General features: G+C 42.4%; 1 protein-coding gene across 1 annotated transcript; it reads right to left on the bottom strand.

Annotated features, from left to right (window-relative positions):
• Window positions 1–652: 652 nt before the first annotated feature.
• Window positions 653–18,414, bottom strand: me3 (malic enzyme 3, NADP(+)-dependent, mitochondrial). The gene is made up of 15 exons (XM_083638851.1): window positions 18,259–18,414; window positions 17,464–17,684; window positions 13,044–13,177; window positions 10,678–10,827; window positions 10,014–10,089; window positions 9,756–9,917; window positions 8,827–8,930; window positions 8,637–8,746; window positions 7,472–7,569; window positions 7,193–7,306; window positions 6,929–7,034; window positions 4,418–4,560; window positions 4,029–4,202; window positions 3,245–3,343; window positions 653–2,153 (listed from the first exon to the last, which is right to left on the bottom strand). Exons 2-15 carry the CDS (start codon window positions 17,677–17,679, stop codon window positions 1,992–1,994), a joined length of 1,848 nt encoding a protein of 615 aa, XP_083494977.1. The 5' UTR covers window positions 17,680–17,684; window positions 18,259–18,414; the 3' UTR covers window positions 653–1,991.
• Between the last annotated feature and the right edge of the window lie 1,807 nt (window positions 18,415–20,221).

Raw genomic sequence — 20,221 nt, 5'->3', positions numbered from 1 at the left:
TTATTAGCCAGCCAATATCATTACATCATTGGTTAGGAATGTCACACGCCTAATCACTGCTCACTGTAATAATGTAATTATTACATACACATCTACTTAGAGCCAACAGGAATGAAGCAAAATAGTGTCAATATGGTCCTGTAACACTGAACATAAGTAAAGTAGAACACTGAAAATGCTTCCACTGCGCATTGGCATACTATTGAAAGGTTTCTGAATGAGTTTTACTGTTCTGACAGTTAGGCACAGCTCATTGCAGAAGAAAGGGAGAAAGCGCTCGACTTTCACTTGAGTTTGAGCAAGCACAGAGAAAGAGGAAGGAAACTCACATCGCTGAGTTATGTGTCAGAATGTCAGAATTCTGGGGGGGGGGGGGATCAGAATTCTGAGTTTTGAGGAAAAAGGTCTTACTGTTACATGTGACATCATTGATGATGTCACTGATGAGATTACCAATGTACCGAAATTGAATATCTGGGGTCCCTAGATTTTTATGAGGTCAAAGTGGGATCACAAGTCAAAAAAGGTTGGGACCCTGGCTTAGGGTGTGCGGTTCTCACTGGACCCATTCATGACTTTACCTTTCAACTTCCTCTCTCCTCAGATAGGAAAGCATAAATGTCCAATAAGTCATCACAAACAGACAAAACAGTAAATCCCTTAGGTTTTATTTTTATACAATATTTATTTCAAAAGTTGTATATTCCCTTCTAAAACATGTCATTCCCTTGAAACCCATAAAACAAACTCTCCCACAGTGTACTAACACTCATACAGAGCATCATGTTGTCTGGGAGGAAACAAAGGATAGGATACGTTACGTCTACGTATATCAATAACTTTGATAAAAACAGGCAGACAAACAGGCAGAGCTTTGTACAAAACTCAATGAAAATAAAACACCCCATTGTATAAAAACATCTCAACGGAGTGAAATAATAATCATAATGGCGACACTCAAATGCTAGCAAAGCCGCCTCTGTGCACGAACATTCAGCACCTAGCGCATTTCAAGTCGGATCCAAACGGCTTTGCCTCTCGGAACCGCTGATTCTTGCAGCATCAAAACAGGGAATCTGAGACAGTGACTACAAACAGAAATACAAGATGAACAAGGAGTGTTTTTCAGTCCAATGTGCAGCTTATACATTTGCAGGCCTTGACAGGAGTGTAAAGTATGTGGCAACCACAGGATGAACAACACGTTGCAGTGCTCAGTTAAAACACGTGGCTTCTATAACTAATATTTAGTTCGGCATCAAACGAGCAAGGTTTGAACTCAGAATATGGAAGTGACGCCCTGAGGTCACACAGAAAGAGGCACTATGAGAGTTTGTGCATTGTCTAAATTAGATCTGCATCTTTTGTTTTTCTCTTCAAAGTGAGTCAACAAGTTCATTCTCTTCAGACAAGAGGGAGTTTAGCCGGGTCACTACTGAGGGATACTGGGAGACCGTTTTTTTAAATGCACCGTCTTCTATTGAGCCCTCAAGAAAAGATACTTTAGAGTCATCACGGATATACTGTATAGCACAACAGTCGAGCTGGAAAAAACGGTGAAAGGAGTGTAGTTTAAGCTGCACAGGTATATGGGAGATACTTTGATTTGATATGCTGTGCGGATGTAATAAATATTTTTTCCCGGTCAGGTACACTGCACTGATCAAAAGTACAGCACTAATAGATTAAACAACTTATACATGAAATATCAACACCAACGTGACAACACTAACAGGACATGCCACAAGAGGCACTCAGTATCCTTATTATATGCTATGTGTCGTTTGATTGCTTGATTGGTTAATTGGTTAATTGGCATTTGAATTGCAATGACCATTGGGCATATTGAGTTTCTGGGTGGACTTCAGAGGGAGCTATAAAAGGCCAGGATGACTGGCGACGTTTAGTAAATGGAGGCAATGCAGAAATTGTATATGACGCCACGGTGGCATATTAAATCCGATGGACGGCGACGGAAAGCGCTGATGTCATCACACGTCCTGGACATTCATGGCATCCTCAGGCCAGCTGTATGTGTCCAGAGTGAAGGAGTCGTAATCAGGACTGTAGACGTGAGACAGCACAAACGCCTCCTTGTCCTTCGGCTCAGGGTAAAGCGAAGCTGTGTTGTGTTTGTATGCATGGTTGACAACCTGCCGGAGAAGGAAACGCAAGAAGAATTGGTAAAGATGTAAAGGGGGGGGAGAGGAACAAATGAGAAAACATGATAGAGGAGATGGTACACAAGAAATGGTGTGTCTGCCTGTCCGTGTGTGTGTGTGTGAGTGAGCAGAAATTGTGTTCGGCCACAGCTATGCTGTTTTACATGCGATCGGGCTGCATCTTTCAGGAAGTGTAAAGAGCACCCCTGCGGGTGACCTAATGAAGACAGATTTTTTAATTAGGTAATTACAGTAATTACAGCCGACTAAATGGGCAAAAATGCCTCAACACAGGTTCAGCGCCACAGAGAGCTCCAGAGTGGAGAAGCACACGGGTGAGCGGAGTTGGAATCAGCCATTGAAGTGGCCTATGAAAACCCTCTGGGGAGAGAGAAGAAGCTGCATACCAACTCTGTGAGCGAGGCCTGACTAAATGGCCAGTCACACACAGGGACGGGTATTCCTACTCTGCCCCCTCCACCTGGAACACGCTACAGCAGAGTATGAACACGCTACAGCAGAGTATGAACACGCTACAGCAGAGTATGAACACGCTACAGCAGAGTCTGAACACGCTACAGCAGAGTCTGAACACGCTACAGCAGAGTATGAACACGCTACAGCAGTGTCTGAACACGCTACAGCAGAGTCTGAAGCTGTCCAGCTTCATCCCCCTTGCCAGTTTTAAACTATTGTTGAGTGAATTGGAGAGTGCTCCTTGGTTTGCTCTTGTTCACCAAGTTGAATCTCTCCACCTTTGGCACTGTTTTATGTTTATTTTATGTTATTGTACTCTACTGATTGTATCGATTGCTGATTGTATTGTTTGCTGACCAATTTGTAACTGTTGCACCTGCTGTTGTCTGAACAGGTCGCACTTGTCAATGAGACCTCAGTCTCAATGTGATTTACCTGTTTAAATAAAGGCTAAATAAAATAAAATAAAATTCCGCTAGTAAGTGAAGAAACAAGATGCTAATAAATTATTTGAATAGTGTGAGTCAAGTGCAGTTTATTAATAGTGTGAGTGAAGTGACAGTTTATTTTGAGGGGTTAAGGCATCACGTGGAGAGATCACCTACCTTCACTGCAATCTTAAAGGACACCTCTCTTATGTTATTGAGAGGGGGGTAGAGTCGTCCCTCAGCCAAGTGCTCCTCCGTCACCATCTCAGCTATCGCCTGAGAGAGAGAGAGAGAGAGAAAGTGAAGCTAGGTTGGAGTATAAATAGGTAGAGACTGATGTAAACACAGAGATGATGTTGACGCCCCGCACAGATGGACTGGACTGGATTTCACCCAAGCATTCATACTACTGTTTGCCCACTCTCTGCACCCACTGCACCCACACTGTCCTGGTAGGGTTCTTTCTTTTTGCTTTCCCGTTGGAGCTTCCATGAGAGTTTTTCCTTTCCCGAGCTGAGGGTCTTTATGTGTCTGTGATTAAGGACAATACAAATCAACAACAGTTGAATGGGTCAACCCAAAGAGGATCCTGGAGCACTCGATTAACTGGAAAATGATTTGAATAAGGTGCAGTGTCATTTTTTTCCCCAGTGAATCGAGTGCTCCAGGATCCTCTTTGGGTTGACCCATTCAACTGTTGTTGTTGTTATACTGTCCTGTTCTGAGAGCACTGCGCTCCCTTTGTGAAGGGGCTGAAGCGCAAGAGACTCTTTCTACAACAATACAAATCAACTGGACAAGTCAAGCATCTGTTCATGTTTGGTGGTGTCACACATTTTTTTTTTATCTCATGTTGGAATGAACCTCTTCATATACCATATATCATATATTGCAACACTACATTCATAAATGCCATGATTGCTTTCTCTGCCACGAGAAAAGACCTGCATAAAGAAATCACCTCTGCTGTGGTGAGGAAGATGTCATCAGATATGTGGCGCACCCTGGCGGCTATAACCCCCAGAGCCACCCCAGGGAACACATAGGCGTTGTTACCCTGCCCGGGGTAGAAGCAGCGCCCATCAGCCAGGGTCACCTTGCTAAAGGGGCTTCCACTGGCAAAGATGCCCCGGCCCTAACGAGGGAAGGGAGGAGGGGGTCGGAAAGAGACAGTTTTCAAAAAGTCAGACAGAAAGACGACCTTGTGTACAAATATCCACGTCTGAAAAGTTAAAACAAGAATAGTTTGGATTTTCAGTTTGATGACAGCATGACTATGTTGTAATGAGTTTATCACATAAATACAGTACTGTAACCTGCACTGAAGAAGAAGAAGAAGCTGGGCATTACCTCTGTGAGCGTGTAGCACTGCTCTGCGGTGCACTCTGCCTTGCTGGTGGGGTTGCTCAGGGCAAAGATGATTGGTCTCTCGTTGAAGGACGCCATGTCTTTGATGATCTTCTCCGTGAATGCTCCTGCAATGGCAGCCACTCCTTCAAACGGGACACAGGACAGAGGGAGAAGACATCAGATCTTATGGTGAACCTCCCAATAGCAATGACTTGAAAAAGCAACACAATGTGAACAATGTATCCCGTAGCCATTTGGAGAGTTTCCTAATGCACTTTGTAGCTTAGAGAATCTGTAAAGTCATTAGCGGGATTCAGATGAATTTGGGTCAATTATAGTGGGTAAAGCAGAATCGCTGCTCTCTGATCAGCCACATTTGCTCAGATTACCGGTACTCATATTTTGCATTTCATCATGTCTGCCAGTGGCAACACAGAAAAGCCACGGATACACCCAAAAATGCAGTCATGCTGCCACAGCAGTGTGCCAGTTTGCCTCAAAAAGAAAGTATCTGCATGTTCATCATATATTGAATGTATGACTGCATAATAAATTATTACACCCATGAATATTGATATTTGCAACTAATACCTGTATTAAACATTACCGTAAATTCCGCACTATAAGCCGCACCGGAGTATAAGCCGCACCTGCAAAGTTGACTGTTTTTTTTACATATATAAGCCGCACCGGACTATAAGCCGCGGGTGTTTTAATGTTTTTTTTTTTTTTTTTTTTTTTTTTGTGTTTTAATGTTTAATTACCATATGTAAGGGTTCATGCACAGAGGGGATTGTCGGGAAAGAGATGGCTGTTTGAGGAAGCTCCCATTTATTAACATTTCAACAAAAGAACATAACACAACACCACCTGTGTTGTTTTTTACAGTGCACACAGTGTCCGCGGTGTGGTGAAAAGAGGGCAAGAGAGGAAATTAAAACAGAAGTGGATTTATAGTTAGAAAGAGTGCTAAAAAAGAGAGATTTTTTTTTTTTTTTTTTTTTGAAAAAATCCATAGATAAGCCGCACCGTTATATAAGCCGCAGGGGCCAAAAAAGCCCAAAAAACGGGAAAAAAGCCGCGGCTTATAGTCCGGAATTTACGGTAATCTAAGAGAAACAGATTGAATTAGTTGATTCTGCATTTGTAGCAAATTAGCCAACTGTCCTTGTGCCCTCGCAAACAGAAAGGGCTATATTTCACCTTTTTCAAGTTTCCCTGTTCCACATAGTACATTGGCTCAAGTCAGAGGTGGCTTCTTGTCTGGACCCTTTTCAGTTGGCATACAGGGTGTGTGTGTGTGGGGGGGGGGGGGAAGGGGGGGGCAGTACAGAGCATGCTGTCGTCAGTGTGACGCACCTATTAATCAGTAATTATTTAGAGGTCCAGAAGTTAAATTACATGCAAGTTAATCCCATCATTATTAAATGGTTTGATTACCAAACAGGTCTCAACAGGTAAAGGTTAACGGCTCTCTCTCCGAGGTCAAACACTGTAGTACTGGGGTACCTCAAGGCAGTGTGAGTTCACCCTTACTTTTCACAGCGTACACTAATGAATGCCGAAAAATGTCAGCTGATACACTTATTAAGTCTACTGCATGGTGGTGACGGCCCCTTCGTATATCACAGAGAGATAGCCATCTTTCAGGCCTGGTGTGGGAGCCACCACCTCATGTCTTGGGTGAAACCAGAGATGAAAATGATTGCCAAGAAAGAACACCCGTCCCTTCAAAGGCATAGTCAGGCACACAGACTTCTTTTCTGAACGTGATTTATTAGCTTCGGGTAGCCGCTACAGAGCCAGCAGATGCAAAAGCTCTCCTTCCTCCCAACTTCCACAGCACTACTTGGCAAACAACAGCAACATCCTCTCCTCACGGTTGTAGTGTCTCAATAGTTCATAGTAGGTGGAGGAGGTCTCTTATGTACAGTAAGGAGGCACTGATGCTTCAAGCATTACGTACACTTTTTTTATGCTGGGCTGTGGTTTATTTTTAAATTTGGTTTTTCTTACGAGGTATTATGATCTTGATCGCATAGGGCTTGTGCAATACCTTACCTCATCTCTCTTGAGTATGAAATTCATCAGTGTACCTTAGTACAACATTGTGATGCATTTGGTTTCTGAGTTTGTGGTTTAATTTTTTCTTATATGTCTATACGTATGTCTATCTTTTTTTATCTAATAGGGCTTGTGCAATACAATTGGACTTTTGTGCAATATCATATCTGGGTGAGGGTTCTGATCCGACTCACAAAATTGGATAAGAAAAATTTCTCCTCTGGGACAATAAAGCTGATCTTATCTTATCTTACAGCTGGTCATGGGTTACCATGAATAGATGGGTGAAAGCACAATGTGGGTTATGAAGGACATTCACACCCTTGAAAACAACAATGTTCTTCAAGAGATATTTCCGGTGCTTCAATGCTTAGGCAAATCAGCACTTGTTAAGCGTATGCAGTGACCTTCCAGGATGAAACAGGTGGAGCGGGCAGCTGAACTCACCAATGATAGCAGTGGGTTTGATGGTTTGCACCACCTCCTCCAGGGTCTTCAGGTGAGGATGTTCCTGAGCAAACTCCTCCTTCTCATGGTTAAGATGGGCTCTTCCCTGTATTGTGTAAAAAAAAATCGAAATGTATGTGGTATATTTTGGTGACCTACATAACCTGAAACCAGGGGACATCTGAGAGGAACATGAGTGAGTGACAGAGAGAGACAGAGACAGAGAGACAAGCGGATAGAGAGAGAGATGTAGACAGAAATTACCTTCACAATGAGACCTTTGGAGTCAACCATCCAGATCCTCTTGGCAGCATCTTCTCTCGATAAGCCTTCTTTGGCCATAGCCATCGTGAGCAGGTGAGCGATACCCAGAGCTGCCTGGGAGGGGAAAAGGACAATTTTAGTCCTGCTTCATAAACTCCTACTTCAGGCCATTTCTGCCATCTGGGTTGAGGCACAGGTTTATCTCTCAGACAGTTAGGACAGTTACTTATATTTCATAACAATAAAAAAATCTAAGCAAGCATATCTTTGCGATCTCACCTCTCCGGCCCCCTGGAACACAAACTTGTGGTCTGACAGTTTGTTCTTGGTGATCTTCAAAGCAGCTAAGACCCCGGCAACAGCTACTGAGGCAGTGCCTGAAGGGAAATAATTAGTACTGGTAATTCATTCAAGAGACAATGTTTAGTAGTGCTGTAATATAGATCTCCTGTGGAAATCAGACAATAAAAACAAAACAAAAAATAAATAAAGAAATTTGGTCTTTGATCATTAAAGATTATATATTGGAGCCAGAATGCACAGCTTTCATCTTTATTTGCTGAAGCCAGCATTTGCTCTCCTCATTTACATGATCTGGACTTTTAAACAGGGTAGTTTTATGGTTTGTTGAGTCTGAAAACAAATTAGAATGTCTAGAAATTAACACAGAAAACACAAATGGAATGTCATATGGGCGGCTGTGGCTCAGGAGGTAGAGTGTGTCGTCCACCAACCAGAAGGTCGGTGGTTCGATCCTCGGCTCCTCCAGTCCGCATGTCGAAGTGTCCTTGGGCAAGACAGTGACTGAACCTCAAATTGCTCCCGATGGCTGTGCCAGCACCCTGCGTGGCAGCTGGTCGCCTTCGGTGTGTGAATGGGTGAATGTAGGCACATTGTAAAGCGCTTTGGATAAAAGCGCTATATAAATGCAATCCATTTACCATTTACCATCATATCTTAAAGCAGATCAGTCCCCTGATGTTAATTTTTTCATATTTAGATATCACATTGTTTCACTGCTCAATAACTTTCAGACTGAAAAACCTCCTTAAATAAGCACAAACAAAGCCAGATGAGCCAGTGAGGTCATCTTGGCACCGTTCCCCAATTCTGGACTGGCCTTCAGTCTGTGCCAGCAGCATTCAGACGTTGCCTTCAGTCTGTGCCAGCAGCATTCAGACGTTGCCTTGCTCTTCAGTCTGTACCAGCAGCATTCAGACGTTGCCTTGCTCTTCAGTCTGTGCCAGCAGCATTCAGACGTTGCCTTGCTCTTCAGTCTGTACCAGCAGCATTCAGACGTTGCCTTGCTCTAGCCCAAATACTGAGTCAGGTGAAACCTCATCTGATGGTCGGATAAGTTACAGCTACAACAAAAGATGTCCGACATGCAGGCCAGGAAAAAAATGTGTGTGAAGCCTTTAGTGTGAGAGAGACAGAGCGTTACCTTGGATGTCGTCGTTGAACGTACAGTAACGATTCCGATATTTGTTGAGAATGCGAAAGGCATTGCTGTTGGCGAAGTCCTCAAACTGAATCAGACAGTCCATCCCGTACCTGTGGAGCGACAGAGGGGCCAGTTAGAAGGCAAAATCACTCACACATCGTGTTACTTCCCATTCGTGGTTTTCACTCACTTGTCAGTCACCGCCTGCATGAACTCATCAATCAGGTCGTCGTATTCCTTTCCTCGGACTCTCTTGTGCTTCAGTCCGATGTACAGGGGGTCGTCCCGCAGTGTCTAGTCAAAAAAAGCGATGACTTGTTATCGTTCTTCAGATGATTCTTTTCTACACTATTTCTAACTGTCTTGTGCTTTTTGATCACTTTCACTTTTATTTGATTACTTAATTACTTTCACTTAGGGGTGGTCAGAAATGAAGTAAATTTACTTGAGTAATGTACTTAAGTAAAAAAAGAAATATATCTGTACTTTAATTGACTATTCAGTATTATTGTTTGGGGAACTTATGACTTTTTCTCCACTACATTTGAAAGACCAATATTGTACTTTTCACTCCACTACATTTTTATGAAGGTCCCCATTACTCGTGACTTTGAAACATAGCTTTGAAGTCAGTGGATTAATTTTATTTTATTTTCTATAATGCGACAGGCGATAAAATAAACTGTACTCCCGCAGTTCGGCATGTGGTTTGTCCACGTGGTGTTGCCGTACCTCGCACATGCGCTACTCAGACCGAGCGACTCCTCCTCGTTGGACGTAGAGCTAACGTTACAGATCGGGTCTTCAATAATGATGGCTACGGCAGAAGATGACAATTCCTCACCACCAGAGCACCATGACATTGATATTAAAAAGAAAATGTACTTTGAATACTTAAGTATTTTTAAAAGCAAGTACTCCTTAACTCAAGTAAAAATTTGACTGAGCAACTTTCACTTTCACTTTGATTCAAGTGGGAGTCGTGTACTTTGTCCACCACTGCTTTTACACTTTTTGCACTATACTACTCTGACATTGAATCTGTCATCATGTCACACCTGATAAGGAGCATTGCCTGCTATAAAGCCTGATCACAAGCCTCCCTCCGCTCTGACAGACCTGGTTGTCAGTTCCCACATCCAGCAGCACAGGGAGACACTGCTGGGGGGGGACCCCCCCGCAGGCCGTGTAGAGGGCCAGCTTCCCCACAGGAATGCCCATGCCGTAGCTGCCCAGGTCACCCAGGCCCAGGATGCGCTCTCCGTCTGTCACCACAATGGCCTTGATGGAGACAACAACCACACATCTGTGATACACATTCAAACACTCCAGTTCTGAGATACAAAGTGCTGTGTGTGGAGGAGAGAAGGGGGCTACCTTTATGTTTTCTTCAGGCCAGGAGTTGAGCACGGTGGCGATGTGGCCTTTATCGTGGATGGTGATGAAGAGTCCTCTGTGAACAGTTAGGTTACCATGTTGGGGCGTCAGCATCAGTAGTGCTATGGCAGTAATAATGCCACGTTTGGGGTTTGATTCCCACTGGGGCCACACATGCTAAACATGTATGCACTCATGATGCTGCAAAAGGCTTGGTACTACAGTGACTGTCCTCTAAATGTCATATAAGATTAGGACTCTCTGGACCTGCCTATTCACAAGGATACTGTCTGGGCTCTGACCCTTCAACTGTTCACTATTGGCTGCTTCTTGTAATATTGGTGATTCCAGGAGCTGAAGTTTATAAAACTGTCATTATTAAATCACTCTGGATGAGAGCGTCAGCTAAATGCTTAACATTTTTAAATACAAACAGACCTAAAACATGACATAACCAATAATACTATATAGCATAAGTACAGAAATGCAAAATCAGGAAACACTTAAGAGTCAAATTTCTTATTATACCAAGTTACATTTTAAATTGTGAATTAAGTGGCTGTGATAAACTGAGCGAATTAAAGAATAAGATAATATTTTACCAAAGAGTGCAGTGTAAATGAAATGGTACATGACATGTATGTCGTGGATGTGTCTGTCTGACCGTGGTCTCCTGAAGGCCAGGCCGTACTGCTGGCAGGCCAGGCCGACAGTGGGGGTGTAGACGATGGGCATGAACTCCTCCACATCAGAGGTCAGTAAGCGGTAGAACAGCTTCTCGTTTCTGTCCTGCAGAGTCATCAGCAGAATGTATCTGAGAGAAAAGCATTAAAACATAATCAATTTATGGAAGAAAACAAGTGACTCATGAGCTTTCATGAGTGAAAGTGAAACAATTTTCCAATTAAGCAATATTATATTACACGAGAGGGTGTGCTACCACCGTTATTGACACGACAGTGATGCGGCAATAATGACGGTAAAGCACACCCTCAAGTGTAATACTGCAAGTATACAATGTTATCAACCAAATAAAAGATATAAACAAAATGTATTCATATTATAGGGCAATTCGCTCTCAAAATAAACTGTTGTTGTTGCTAATGTTATCTCCATTTATCTGGAAAACAATTAGTCACATCCAGTAGACTCCTGTGTAATGAAACCTATTCCAGCAAGTAGCCCGACCCCCTAGTAACGACCTAGCAGCAAGAGACAAGAACTAGTCCCTGTTGAGTCAGAGGCAGCCAACTTGAGCTAATGCTTTCTAAAGATCGATCGATTTCCCAAAACTGAATAAATACCACACATATAAAACACAAAACTGCGTTGCTAGCGCAGTCTTTTTGGAACTAAGATATCTGCTAAAAAAAGTAAATTTTCCATGGGCAGATTTAGCCACTACGTCAGCAGCACCGTATATCACCCACTCACCGCACAGTTGATGGGGATGGCTGCATGGCAGAGTAATAGTTGAGTGATGAGGCATTTTTTAATTTGAGCACGGCTATGAGTCATTGGTGTGCATGTGCTGTTATCTGTTGATTTGAGCACGTTCAAAATGTTTTTTGTTTTTTTTGTCATTTTTAAGGGAAAATTCCATCTGCAGATATTGCAGATATAATCTTACAGTAGACTGTTAGATATCATCAGTGTGATGTTCAATGCATTCCATGAGTTATTTTGTGATTTCTCAATGTGTTATAATACTTTTTTTTTGCTGGATCCACTTTCCCTCAAACTGCCATGTCTACTTCTGCTTCAGTAAGTGATTTCCTACATTTCCCAGAATGACTTTCTACACCCCACAGAGAACTTCTCTGTTTGTATTCAGTGCCTGTAGGCAGAGAGGGTGGTAACCATAGTGATGGCAATGGCAAGAGAGCAACAGTTTCTCCAGACGGCTGCGCCCCTTACTCATAACACAATGTGTCTTGTGGCTCCATTGTAATTTGGTCTATACTAGGGGTGTCACAATATATCGTCCCACGAAATTTCGCGATAGTAAAACGTCACGATATGTATCGTTGAGATGAAATCTCATATCGTGGAAAAAAAAAAAAAAAAACTTTTTTTTTTTTTCCCCCCCCCCCCCCCAAAAATAGACAAAGAAACGTCTTTGTTTGTTGAAGTTCAATGTGTGGAAAGTAGTTCAGTTGAACAAGTCTCTGAAGAGACACATGAGAAGTTATACAGGAGAGAAACCATTCAATTGAGTTTCTGGCAAAACTGTTTACTTGACAGGAAAAATTGAAGATGCATAAAAAATAGACTAAGAAAAGTCTTGTTGTTTGAGTTTGAAGAAAAACTGAAGATGCATAATGAGAATTTATACTGCTGAGAAACCTTTTAGTTCAAAGTAAATCTAAGTGACGGTGTAACTCATTCTATTTCCAGATAAGCCTTATCTCCAATCTCATGTTTTTTCTAGTTGTTATTGTAATAACAATTTCCCACAACAGCATGTTTTGTATTTGTGCATTTCAAATAAAATACTACTTTTCCAGTCATATATTGTCATTATTCAAGTTTAAAAAAATATTGTTAAAATCGTATCGTATCGTATCGTTATCGTGAACCCAGTATCGTGATACGTATCGTATCGCGAACTGAGTGTATCGTGACACCCCTAGTCTATACATATACACCTAGTTCACATCCCACCCAAATCACCCATTTTGTGTCTAAAAGGCAGGATGCAAAACAGGTACTTCTTGCCTTTTAGACACAAAATGGGTGATTTGGGTGGGATGTGAAATAGGCTAATGGTCTCTGCCTCTTCAGGTTTCTCCCTCTGTGATCGATTGTTGTCCGTGCAAAGTGAAACCCTGGTTTGCTTGAGAGTGGAAAATGTTATCCTATTTCACTCCATTGTAGCTGGGCTGAAAATACCTCAACATGACGTCGAGAGAAAAATACACCAAAACAACAACACCAAAATGGGCTCAGAAATACATGTCAGTAGTAGCTGTTTTAAACAGTGTTAACATTTGTCACGACTACTTAAAACCATGACTATGATGTGCTCACTTGTCCAAGGGGCTGGAGCGCGTCTCATAGCTCTTCATGACCCGCAGCACCTGGACATCCTGGGACAGGAAGCAAGGGGGCAGCAGACCGTGGATGCCCAGCTGCAAGCGCTCCTCCAGGGTGAAGGCCATTCCCTACAGGGGGGAGGAGCCATGAGACATCATACGTTCACTGGAAACTATTCGCTCCAATAGGCTAAAGCCCACAAACCAAATAAGAAATCAGAATTCCACAATCCAGACCAGAGTGACTCATCCGTTAGTCATAATATCGTGAGAGGTTAGATCTGACTCATGTACCCAACCAACCACAGTGGTCTTTTTTTATATTTTCCTCCTAATTATATTGTATCTAGCAAATGGACTGCACTTGCAATGTTGTGATTTTGTCTTTTAGATATTTTTCCGCTTTCCTTTTATCTCTGAATATTGATATGACCGCTACGCTGCATACTTCCACTAAGACAAATTTCTTGTATGTATTCTTGCATATTGTGGCAATAAAAGTGATTCTGATTCTGAAATGAAAAGGCGACAGTAGTACTGTAAATATTTCGCTAACTGAGGGGCACAAACAATCTTAAGCCATGTTAACTGCCTGGTTCCCCTCTGCCCTCTAGTTTTGGTCAGTGCTCCTACACTCCTGTCAATGGCAGGCTTCCCAAAGGGTGATCGGAGGAGCGTGTGAGGTTTAATCTATTTATTCTGTCCAATAGTACGGGGGCCTGGATCCCCTCCCCTGTCAACTCCACTTCCCTTTCTTCCTCTATGCTTTTTCACTCTTCCTCAACTCCTTCCTGCATTCTTGCACACGAGCAAATATATGACCTACATGGGAAATAAAGTGCTCCAATAGGGTCAGCAGGGTCTGCTGTGGGTCTGTGCATCGTCTGAACGAACCCCTGTCATGACATGGTCAACGACGTGTGTCGCTTTACAAACCCGTCATGGTCAATGGCGTATGTCGCTGAACGAACCCCTGTCATGGTAAACGACGTGTGTTGCTGAACTAACCCCTGGCAAGGGAAAATGACGTGTGTTGCTGAACGAACCCGTCATGGTCAATAACGTGTGTTGCTGAACGAACCCCTGTCATGGTAAACCACATGTGTCGCTGACCTGACGTCACGTTTAGTTGTGAAATGTGATAGTAGTGCCTTTGATTTGTCGCACTGGGGGCAAAAAATGCACTGTGACTGTCCTTCAATCACGTCAGCATTGCTGTAGAAACATCGGTTCCATATTTGATAACCATCTCAATTTCAACCAGCATATTAATTCTGTTGTCAAATCATGTTTTTTTTCCAACTAAGAAAACTTTGGGAAATCAGACGAAACAGTATTCATTCATCTAATCCCGGGTAGATTACTGCAAAGCACTCTTCTCTTGCCTCACACAACAAAACCTCAATAAACTTCAGATTATTCAAAGAGAGAACACATCACCGGTTTTAAAATCACTTCATGGGCTCCAAGTTTGTTTTAGAATAGATTTCAAAATTAATTTAAGGCTCGTAGAGGGTTAGCTCCAGAATATATAGCTGACCTCCTGAACTCCTACAAGCCCAATTGCAACCTGAGATCGTCTACTGGCCATTCCTCTGTCTAACCTTGTAACTAAAGGTGACCGGGCCTTTTCAGTTTGGGCCCCTCGGTTATGGAATAACCTCCCGGAGGCGATCAGGGAGGTTAACGTATTATTTTCTTTTAAGTCACTTTTAAGTCACTATTTCAGTCTTGCTTTTTATTGATTTTACGGTTTGTTTTTTTATTTTATTGTTTGTTCCATTCTCCTTTGTTGTATATCATAATGATTGTATTTACTGTTTGCTTATTGCCTTTTTCTAATTGTATGTAAAGTGTTTTGTAACCCGTTTTGAAAAGTGCTATATAAATAAAGGTATTATTATTCTACATAGCTGTTGTTCCACGTGCCTCTTGCTCATTTAAGAATATTTATATTGATGATAGAGCTCGGGCCTAAATGCCTGGCAGTAAAACCATACATACAGCATGCTATAAACTGAACAACAAAAGATCTGCCAGGGGTCAAATTAAAAGGAGGCGGGCTGGTTGAAATGCCAAATCAGATTAACACTGTACAAATGGGCATACAAACTACAAGTGTGTGTGTGTGTGTGTGTGTGTGTGTGTGTGTGTGTGTGTGTGTGTGTGTGTGTGAGAGAGAGAGAGAGAGAGAGAGAGAGGGGGGGGGGGAATTATAATGAATTTGTGGAAGAACCCAATTAAGTCCTAAAAGCAAGTGTCAAGTATTTTCCAATTACCGTAGTCATACTAGTCTGCCACTGCTGAACACATGACATATTTTCTTGTAGGTCTTTTTAAAGAAAAACAATACTTTTCATTGAAGACATTTCAAAGGGGGTGCGGCACATTTATATTGTTGTATGTTTATTTTTATTTTATTCAATAAATTAAAGGAAAATTCCACCCACAGATAATCTTACACTGTTAGAAATCATCAGTGTGTAATGTTGGAGAGAGAGAGAGTCACAGATTAAAATAGTTCAGATAAACCTCTCACAGTTAGAGGCACTAAAGTGACCCCTGAGCAGCACCTGTAAATAAACCCCGCCTACACACTATCTGTCAACACAGAGACAGAAAAAGAGAGTGAAACACAATGTGGCTGAGAAAGAAGTTAAATGGCTGGCAGCACACTTATGTGAGAGACATGACATTTCAAGCCAAACCTAATTATGGACTACTTGGAAATGTTCCATACTGTTAAATATAAAAGACCCATCAGAAAAGGAATCGGCTGCAGTGGGACTGTGTGTGACCACATTTGGGCAAAATGTCAAAGCACATCTCCCTTGTGAAGTCTTCTTGACGAAGAGGTCGAGAATGTTTTTTATTTTATTTTAGTGCACACAATTTGAAAGTAAGCTGTAATGGAACTCACTTTAAGAAGCTTCTGGGTTTTGCTCAAACATCGTTGTTTCCTCTGAGCAGGCCACTTCCTGACCATCATCGTCAACTTAACTGATCTCCTGTGAGTCCGAATGAAAACCCCAGCTCTGGGTTCCCAACTGCTGACTAAAGCTCCAGCAGTGGAAGGAACTGCCACCGACCCTGTATTGACCTTAATAAAACTATAACATAACACTCGCATTCACCTAAAACTTTGTCAGTATCTACTCTGTTGTCCCGGTGGAGCTGGTAGTGGCAGAAAAATCCATTGCCTATTTATAAGTGGTTTCCACAAACTTTTGGTATTTAATTACTACATTATACTGGGAGAACATCTTTATTTGATTTGAAAATGAAAAACTGACGTAAAACCTTAGAAAGTGAGTCACTTTCTAAATGTTTCTTTTAGACTGGTCAGTGCAGCTGCAGCATGTTAAGACAGAGCTTTTGTTAGATGTAATGCTTACAAAAATACAAGTATCACATACTAGTACTGCAGAAGTTGTGGTACTTGACTATGCTCATGCAATCGTACACTTGTCCTCTGAAATGTGTGTCTTTTGGGAATATGATTATTTTTTCAAGGAGAGTGGGCAGTCCATTCACATTTAGTTTTTTGAATTATTTGCCAAGACAGATAGAGAGAGAGAGAAGAGAAACTCTGTGGTGCACACATGTAGCTCAAGAGGCGGCGCCCCGCGCCACGTTGACTATCTCACTACGATGGGAGCTTTGGCATTCCTGATCTATATGGTACTTATATGCTATTCATTCACTGTTCCTTATGTTCCACCCGGTTCCACCACGATGGTGCATGATGTGTGGGACGTTATGCTATCATGGTGGCATCGGGCTGTGTGTATGTAGACACATTGTTGTGAACATAATAACAACTCAAGAACAATACGTGATGGAAACTGTGTATTTACAACACAGGTTCCCCCTTAGAGAAATCAGAGGTTTTCAAAGTGGAAGGCGGGCCTCCCCAGTGGGGCTCCAAACAGTTTCAGGGGAGGCTCAGTGAATGGAAGTGATCAAATATTCCATTAGTAATTACATTAGTTATCAAAAGGAGATCACATAGAATAGCCTAAATGTATGTGATTTAGTTAACTTCATAAATGTAGTTCAAAGATACAGTAGTATTGGGGAGGCGTGGGGGGCTTTGTCCCCAAGCTTTGTATGAGGGGAGGCCCACATCCTCAGACTTTGAAAACTCCTGGAGTAGATGATCCAGTTAGATTTTGGAGCAGCTTGGTGCATACATTTTTTACATTTTTTCATAAACAAGTATAATAACTCCTTGATGCTAAGACATGGGGTCCATATTAATACCACCAGGGTGAAGAAGAAGTAACATAGAACTATTATTTGTTAATAAAGCAAATTGTCTGATGACTGATGAATTTCAGATAACGTTCGCAAAATGTTTACTAAATGGATTGTGTTGCATTTTGGAATGAAGCCCATTCATTTGTTATGCTAACCTTGTTGAGGTGGGGGTTTCTGGTGATGTCGTAGCCCCGTTTCTTGGTGCTGACGCTGCCCTTGCTGTTGTTCCCCGAGTGGCAGACCCGCACCGCCTGGAAGCAGGCCCTGTCGGCGGCAGGGTGGCCCGGGGAGCCGGTGGTCCGGACCCGAGCTCCCGCCGACCCGGTGCGTCTGCATAGCGACAACACCGCTTTCCCAGGAAGGGAGTTCATGCTGCCTGCAGGGGACAGGGGACACAACAACACACAAGAGTCGGTCATATGATGTTGGGACCATAGATATGCAGGACTAGTCACCAAAAGAGGACACACGACCCAGAAACGCCGTGCATACCACACGTAATTCAAGTTCAGCAAGTCAACGTTAGCCTCGTCTAAAACAACAGCTTGACGTTAACGAAGTTATGGACGGTAGACTCGCCTGAGCTGAGTCACTTTTACAGTGATACACAACAGGTGCAGGTGTCATTTATGGGCAATAATGCACAAATTAATCGGAATAAGAATAACTTTATTGATCTCCGGGGGGAATTAAATAATGCATGAATAAGTTCACAATAAATTAATATTATACAAAAGATTCCTTGGCTGTGGAGAAGACAAAGCCCCCGGCTAGCAAGCAAGTTCATAAGGAGCTAGACCTCGCTGTGTGCAGCAGTAGCAGCAGCAGAGCTAACCGCTGTTAGCAAAACGTCGCTGCTGCTTTATGAAATTTACAGTCAGAGGAATCTGCGCAGCCACTAGCTACTAGTTAGCTGGTAACGTTAGCTAGTGTTCTTCAGCTGGCGTTACCTGAAGACGACCTGAAGCTGCCGTGGTATGATCCTAGCTCCAATCTTCACAGGAGGCACTCTGCCCGGCCCTCGACTCTCCAATTAATATTTCTATTGTCAGTGGATGTATGAGAGTCGACTACAAACAGCTGATCCAGGATCCTTTGACATTGGGAGTTTCACTTCCCTGTCGGTCTGCCTCTCCAGGGTCCGCCCCTCTCTCTGGACCCGCCAATCAGACGGAGTCCCAACCCCCACCTCTCCCTCCTCTCACATAAACAGATGCTAAATCTACTGTCTCTTCTCATTTATATAAACATCAATCTGGGCACCCAGAGTCTATCAGTCTAGTCGTCAGACTGGGCCTCTGGGTTCGCAGATTGTATTATTCAGAAGATATTCCTCCCTGGATACATTAAACATTCCTTATAGCTGGGAAAACATTACAAACATGTAATTTGACTGTTAACAAAAGACGAAAACATCTCAGTAGGTCGAAATATTCAGCGACCTGTGGCTCCCTCTTCTGGCCAAATATGATACAGTCCACAATTCGTTATCAAAAGGGTAGGGTTAGGGTTTCACATACATAGAATAGCCTAAATGTGTGTGACTCCCAGGCCCAGCCCAGAGTCAGAAACAAATAAATGCCTTCACTCGGGCGAGTGAAGCGTTACTTTCACCTTGGTGTGACAGTGAACCTACACTAATACACCTGGCTGGTTGGGGGAGCATACAGTGATATAATAATGAATACAATAATGACTTTTGGCACCACAATGTGGTGATACAGGGGTAGTACAACTCATCTCTCTGCTGCAGTGTGGAGCTCTCCGTTTGTTACATTAAATCTAAATTCATGTTAACACTTGTTAAACATGTTAACTAACACTAGTCATTTAAAGTGCAGGTATAAACCTATCTGTAGCACACCAGCATTTACCAATACACATCAGATGTACCTGTCCAATGTGTCCATAAGTTACTGCCTGGTTAGGATGTTAAAGGGAAAAGAGTGTGTCATTACTGCCCATGAGCAGGTCACAATTACTACCAACAATCAGAAGCTATACTGACACTCGTAGCTTGAAACAGCCTGCTCACAAATTAGATTCAGAAATAGAGGTGGATCAGCAAACAATAGACCTCACTATGTGGACTGGTGTGTTTTGAGTTTCGACCTACTGAGATGTTTTCATCTTTTGTTTTGTAGACTTTACAGCTCCTTCTGAAGCTGCAATTATGTCCTGGTGAAGCCTTCAAAACAATGCCTTGTAATTTGGTAGTGGATACACTGCACACACATTTCAAAGGATATACCTTTCCACATGTTGGTTCCACCACATGATCAGACATGCAACATTGGTTGACTAATCATAGGTGACTCTACGATGCATTGAGACCAAGAACAAGCAGGGCCTACCGCCAGTAATAGGGATTTCCATCTCTGTGCACCTAATCAACAGTTTGATTCATTACACGTTGTCAAATAGGCTACAATCATCAGCATATTAACCACATCATTTCAGAGACTGCAATTGCCTGGGATTACATGATTGTGTGTAAGGAATTGTGTTCATTTGCAGAAGCAGATTATAGGTGTTTCGGAGAAGAAATGCTCAAATGATTTTGGCCCCAGCAAGTATCATTGAATAAACTGCTATAAAATTAGATTTACAGACATTGGCATCAGTTATGAAAATTTCGAAATTATGTCCAACCTACACTGCTATACCTCATATACCTCCATAATCTTCTTTCATAGTCCCACGTTCATTCTTGTAAAACCTTTTGATAGTCGATAAGACTTGGAGAAAACTTTTGGACTGTGGTAGAGTCAGACTTACCCCGACAGCATAGTCTACTACATGAAAGCGGTGAATGGTAACAATACAATACATTTTGCTATTTTCAAGTGTAAGTGTAAAAAGTTATGTGTATTGAAATAACACACACGGGAATGTTTGGTCCTTATTTAAAAT

The sequence above is a fragment of the Poromitra crassiceps genome, assembly GCF_964638095.1.
Source record: "Poromitra crassiceps genome assembly, chromosome: 6".
Classification (NCBI taxonomy): Eukaryota; Metazoa; Chordata; class Actinopteri; order Beryciformes; family Melamphaidae; genus Poromitra; species Poromitra crassiceps.
This window is presented reverse-complemented; position numbering and strand designations above follow the sequence as displayed.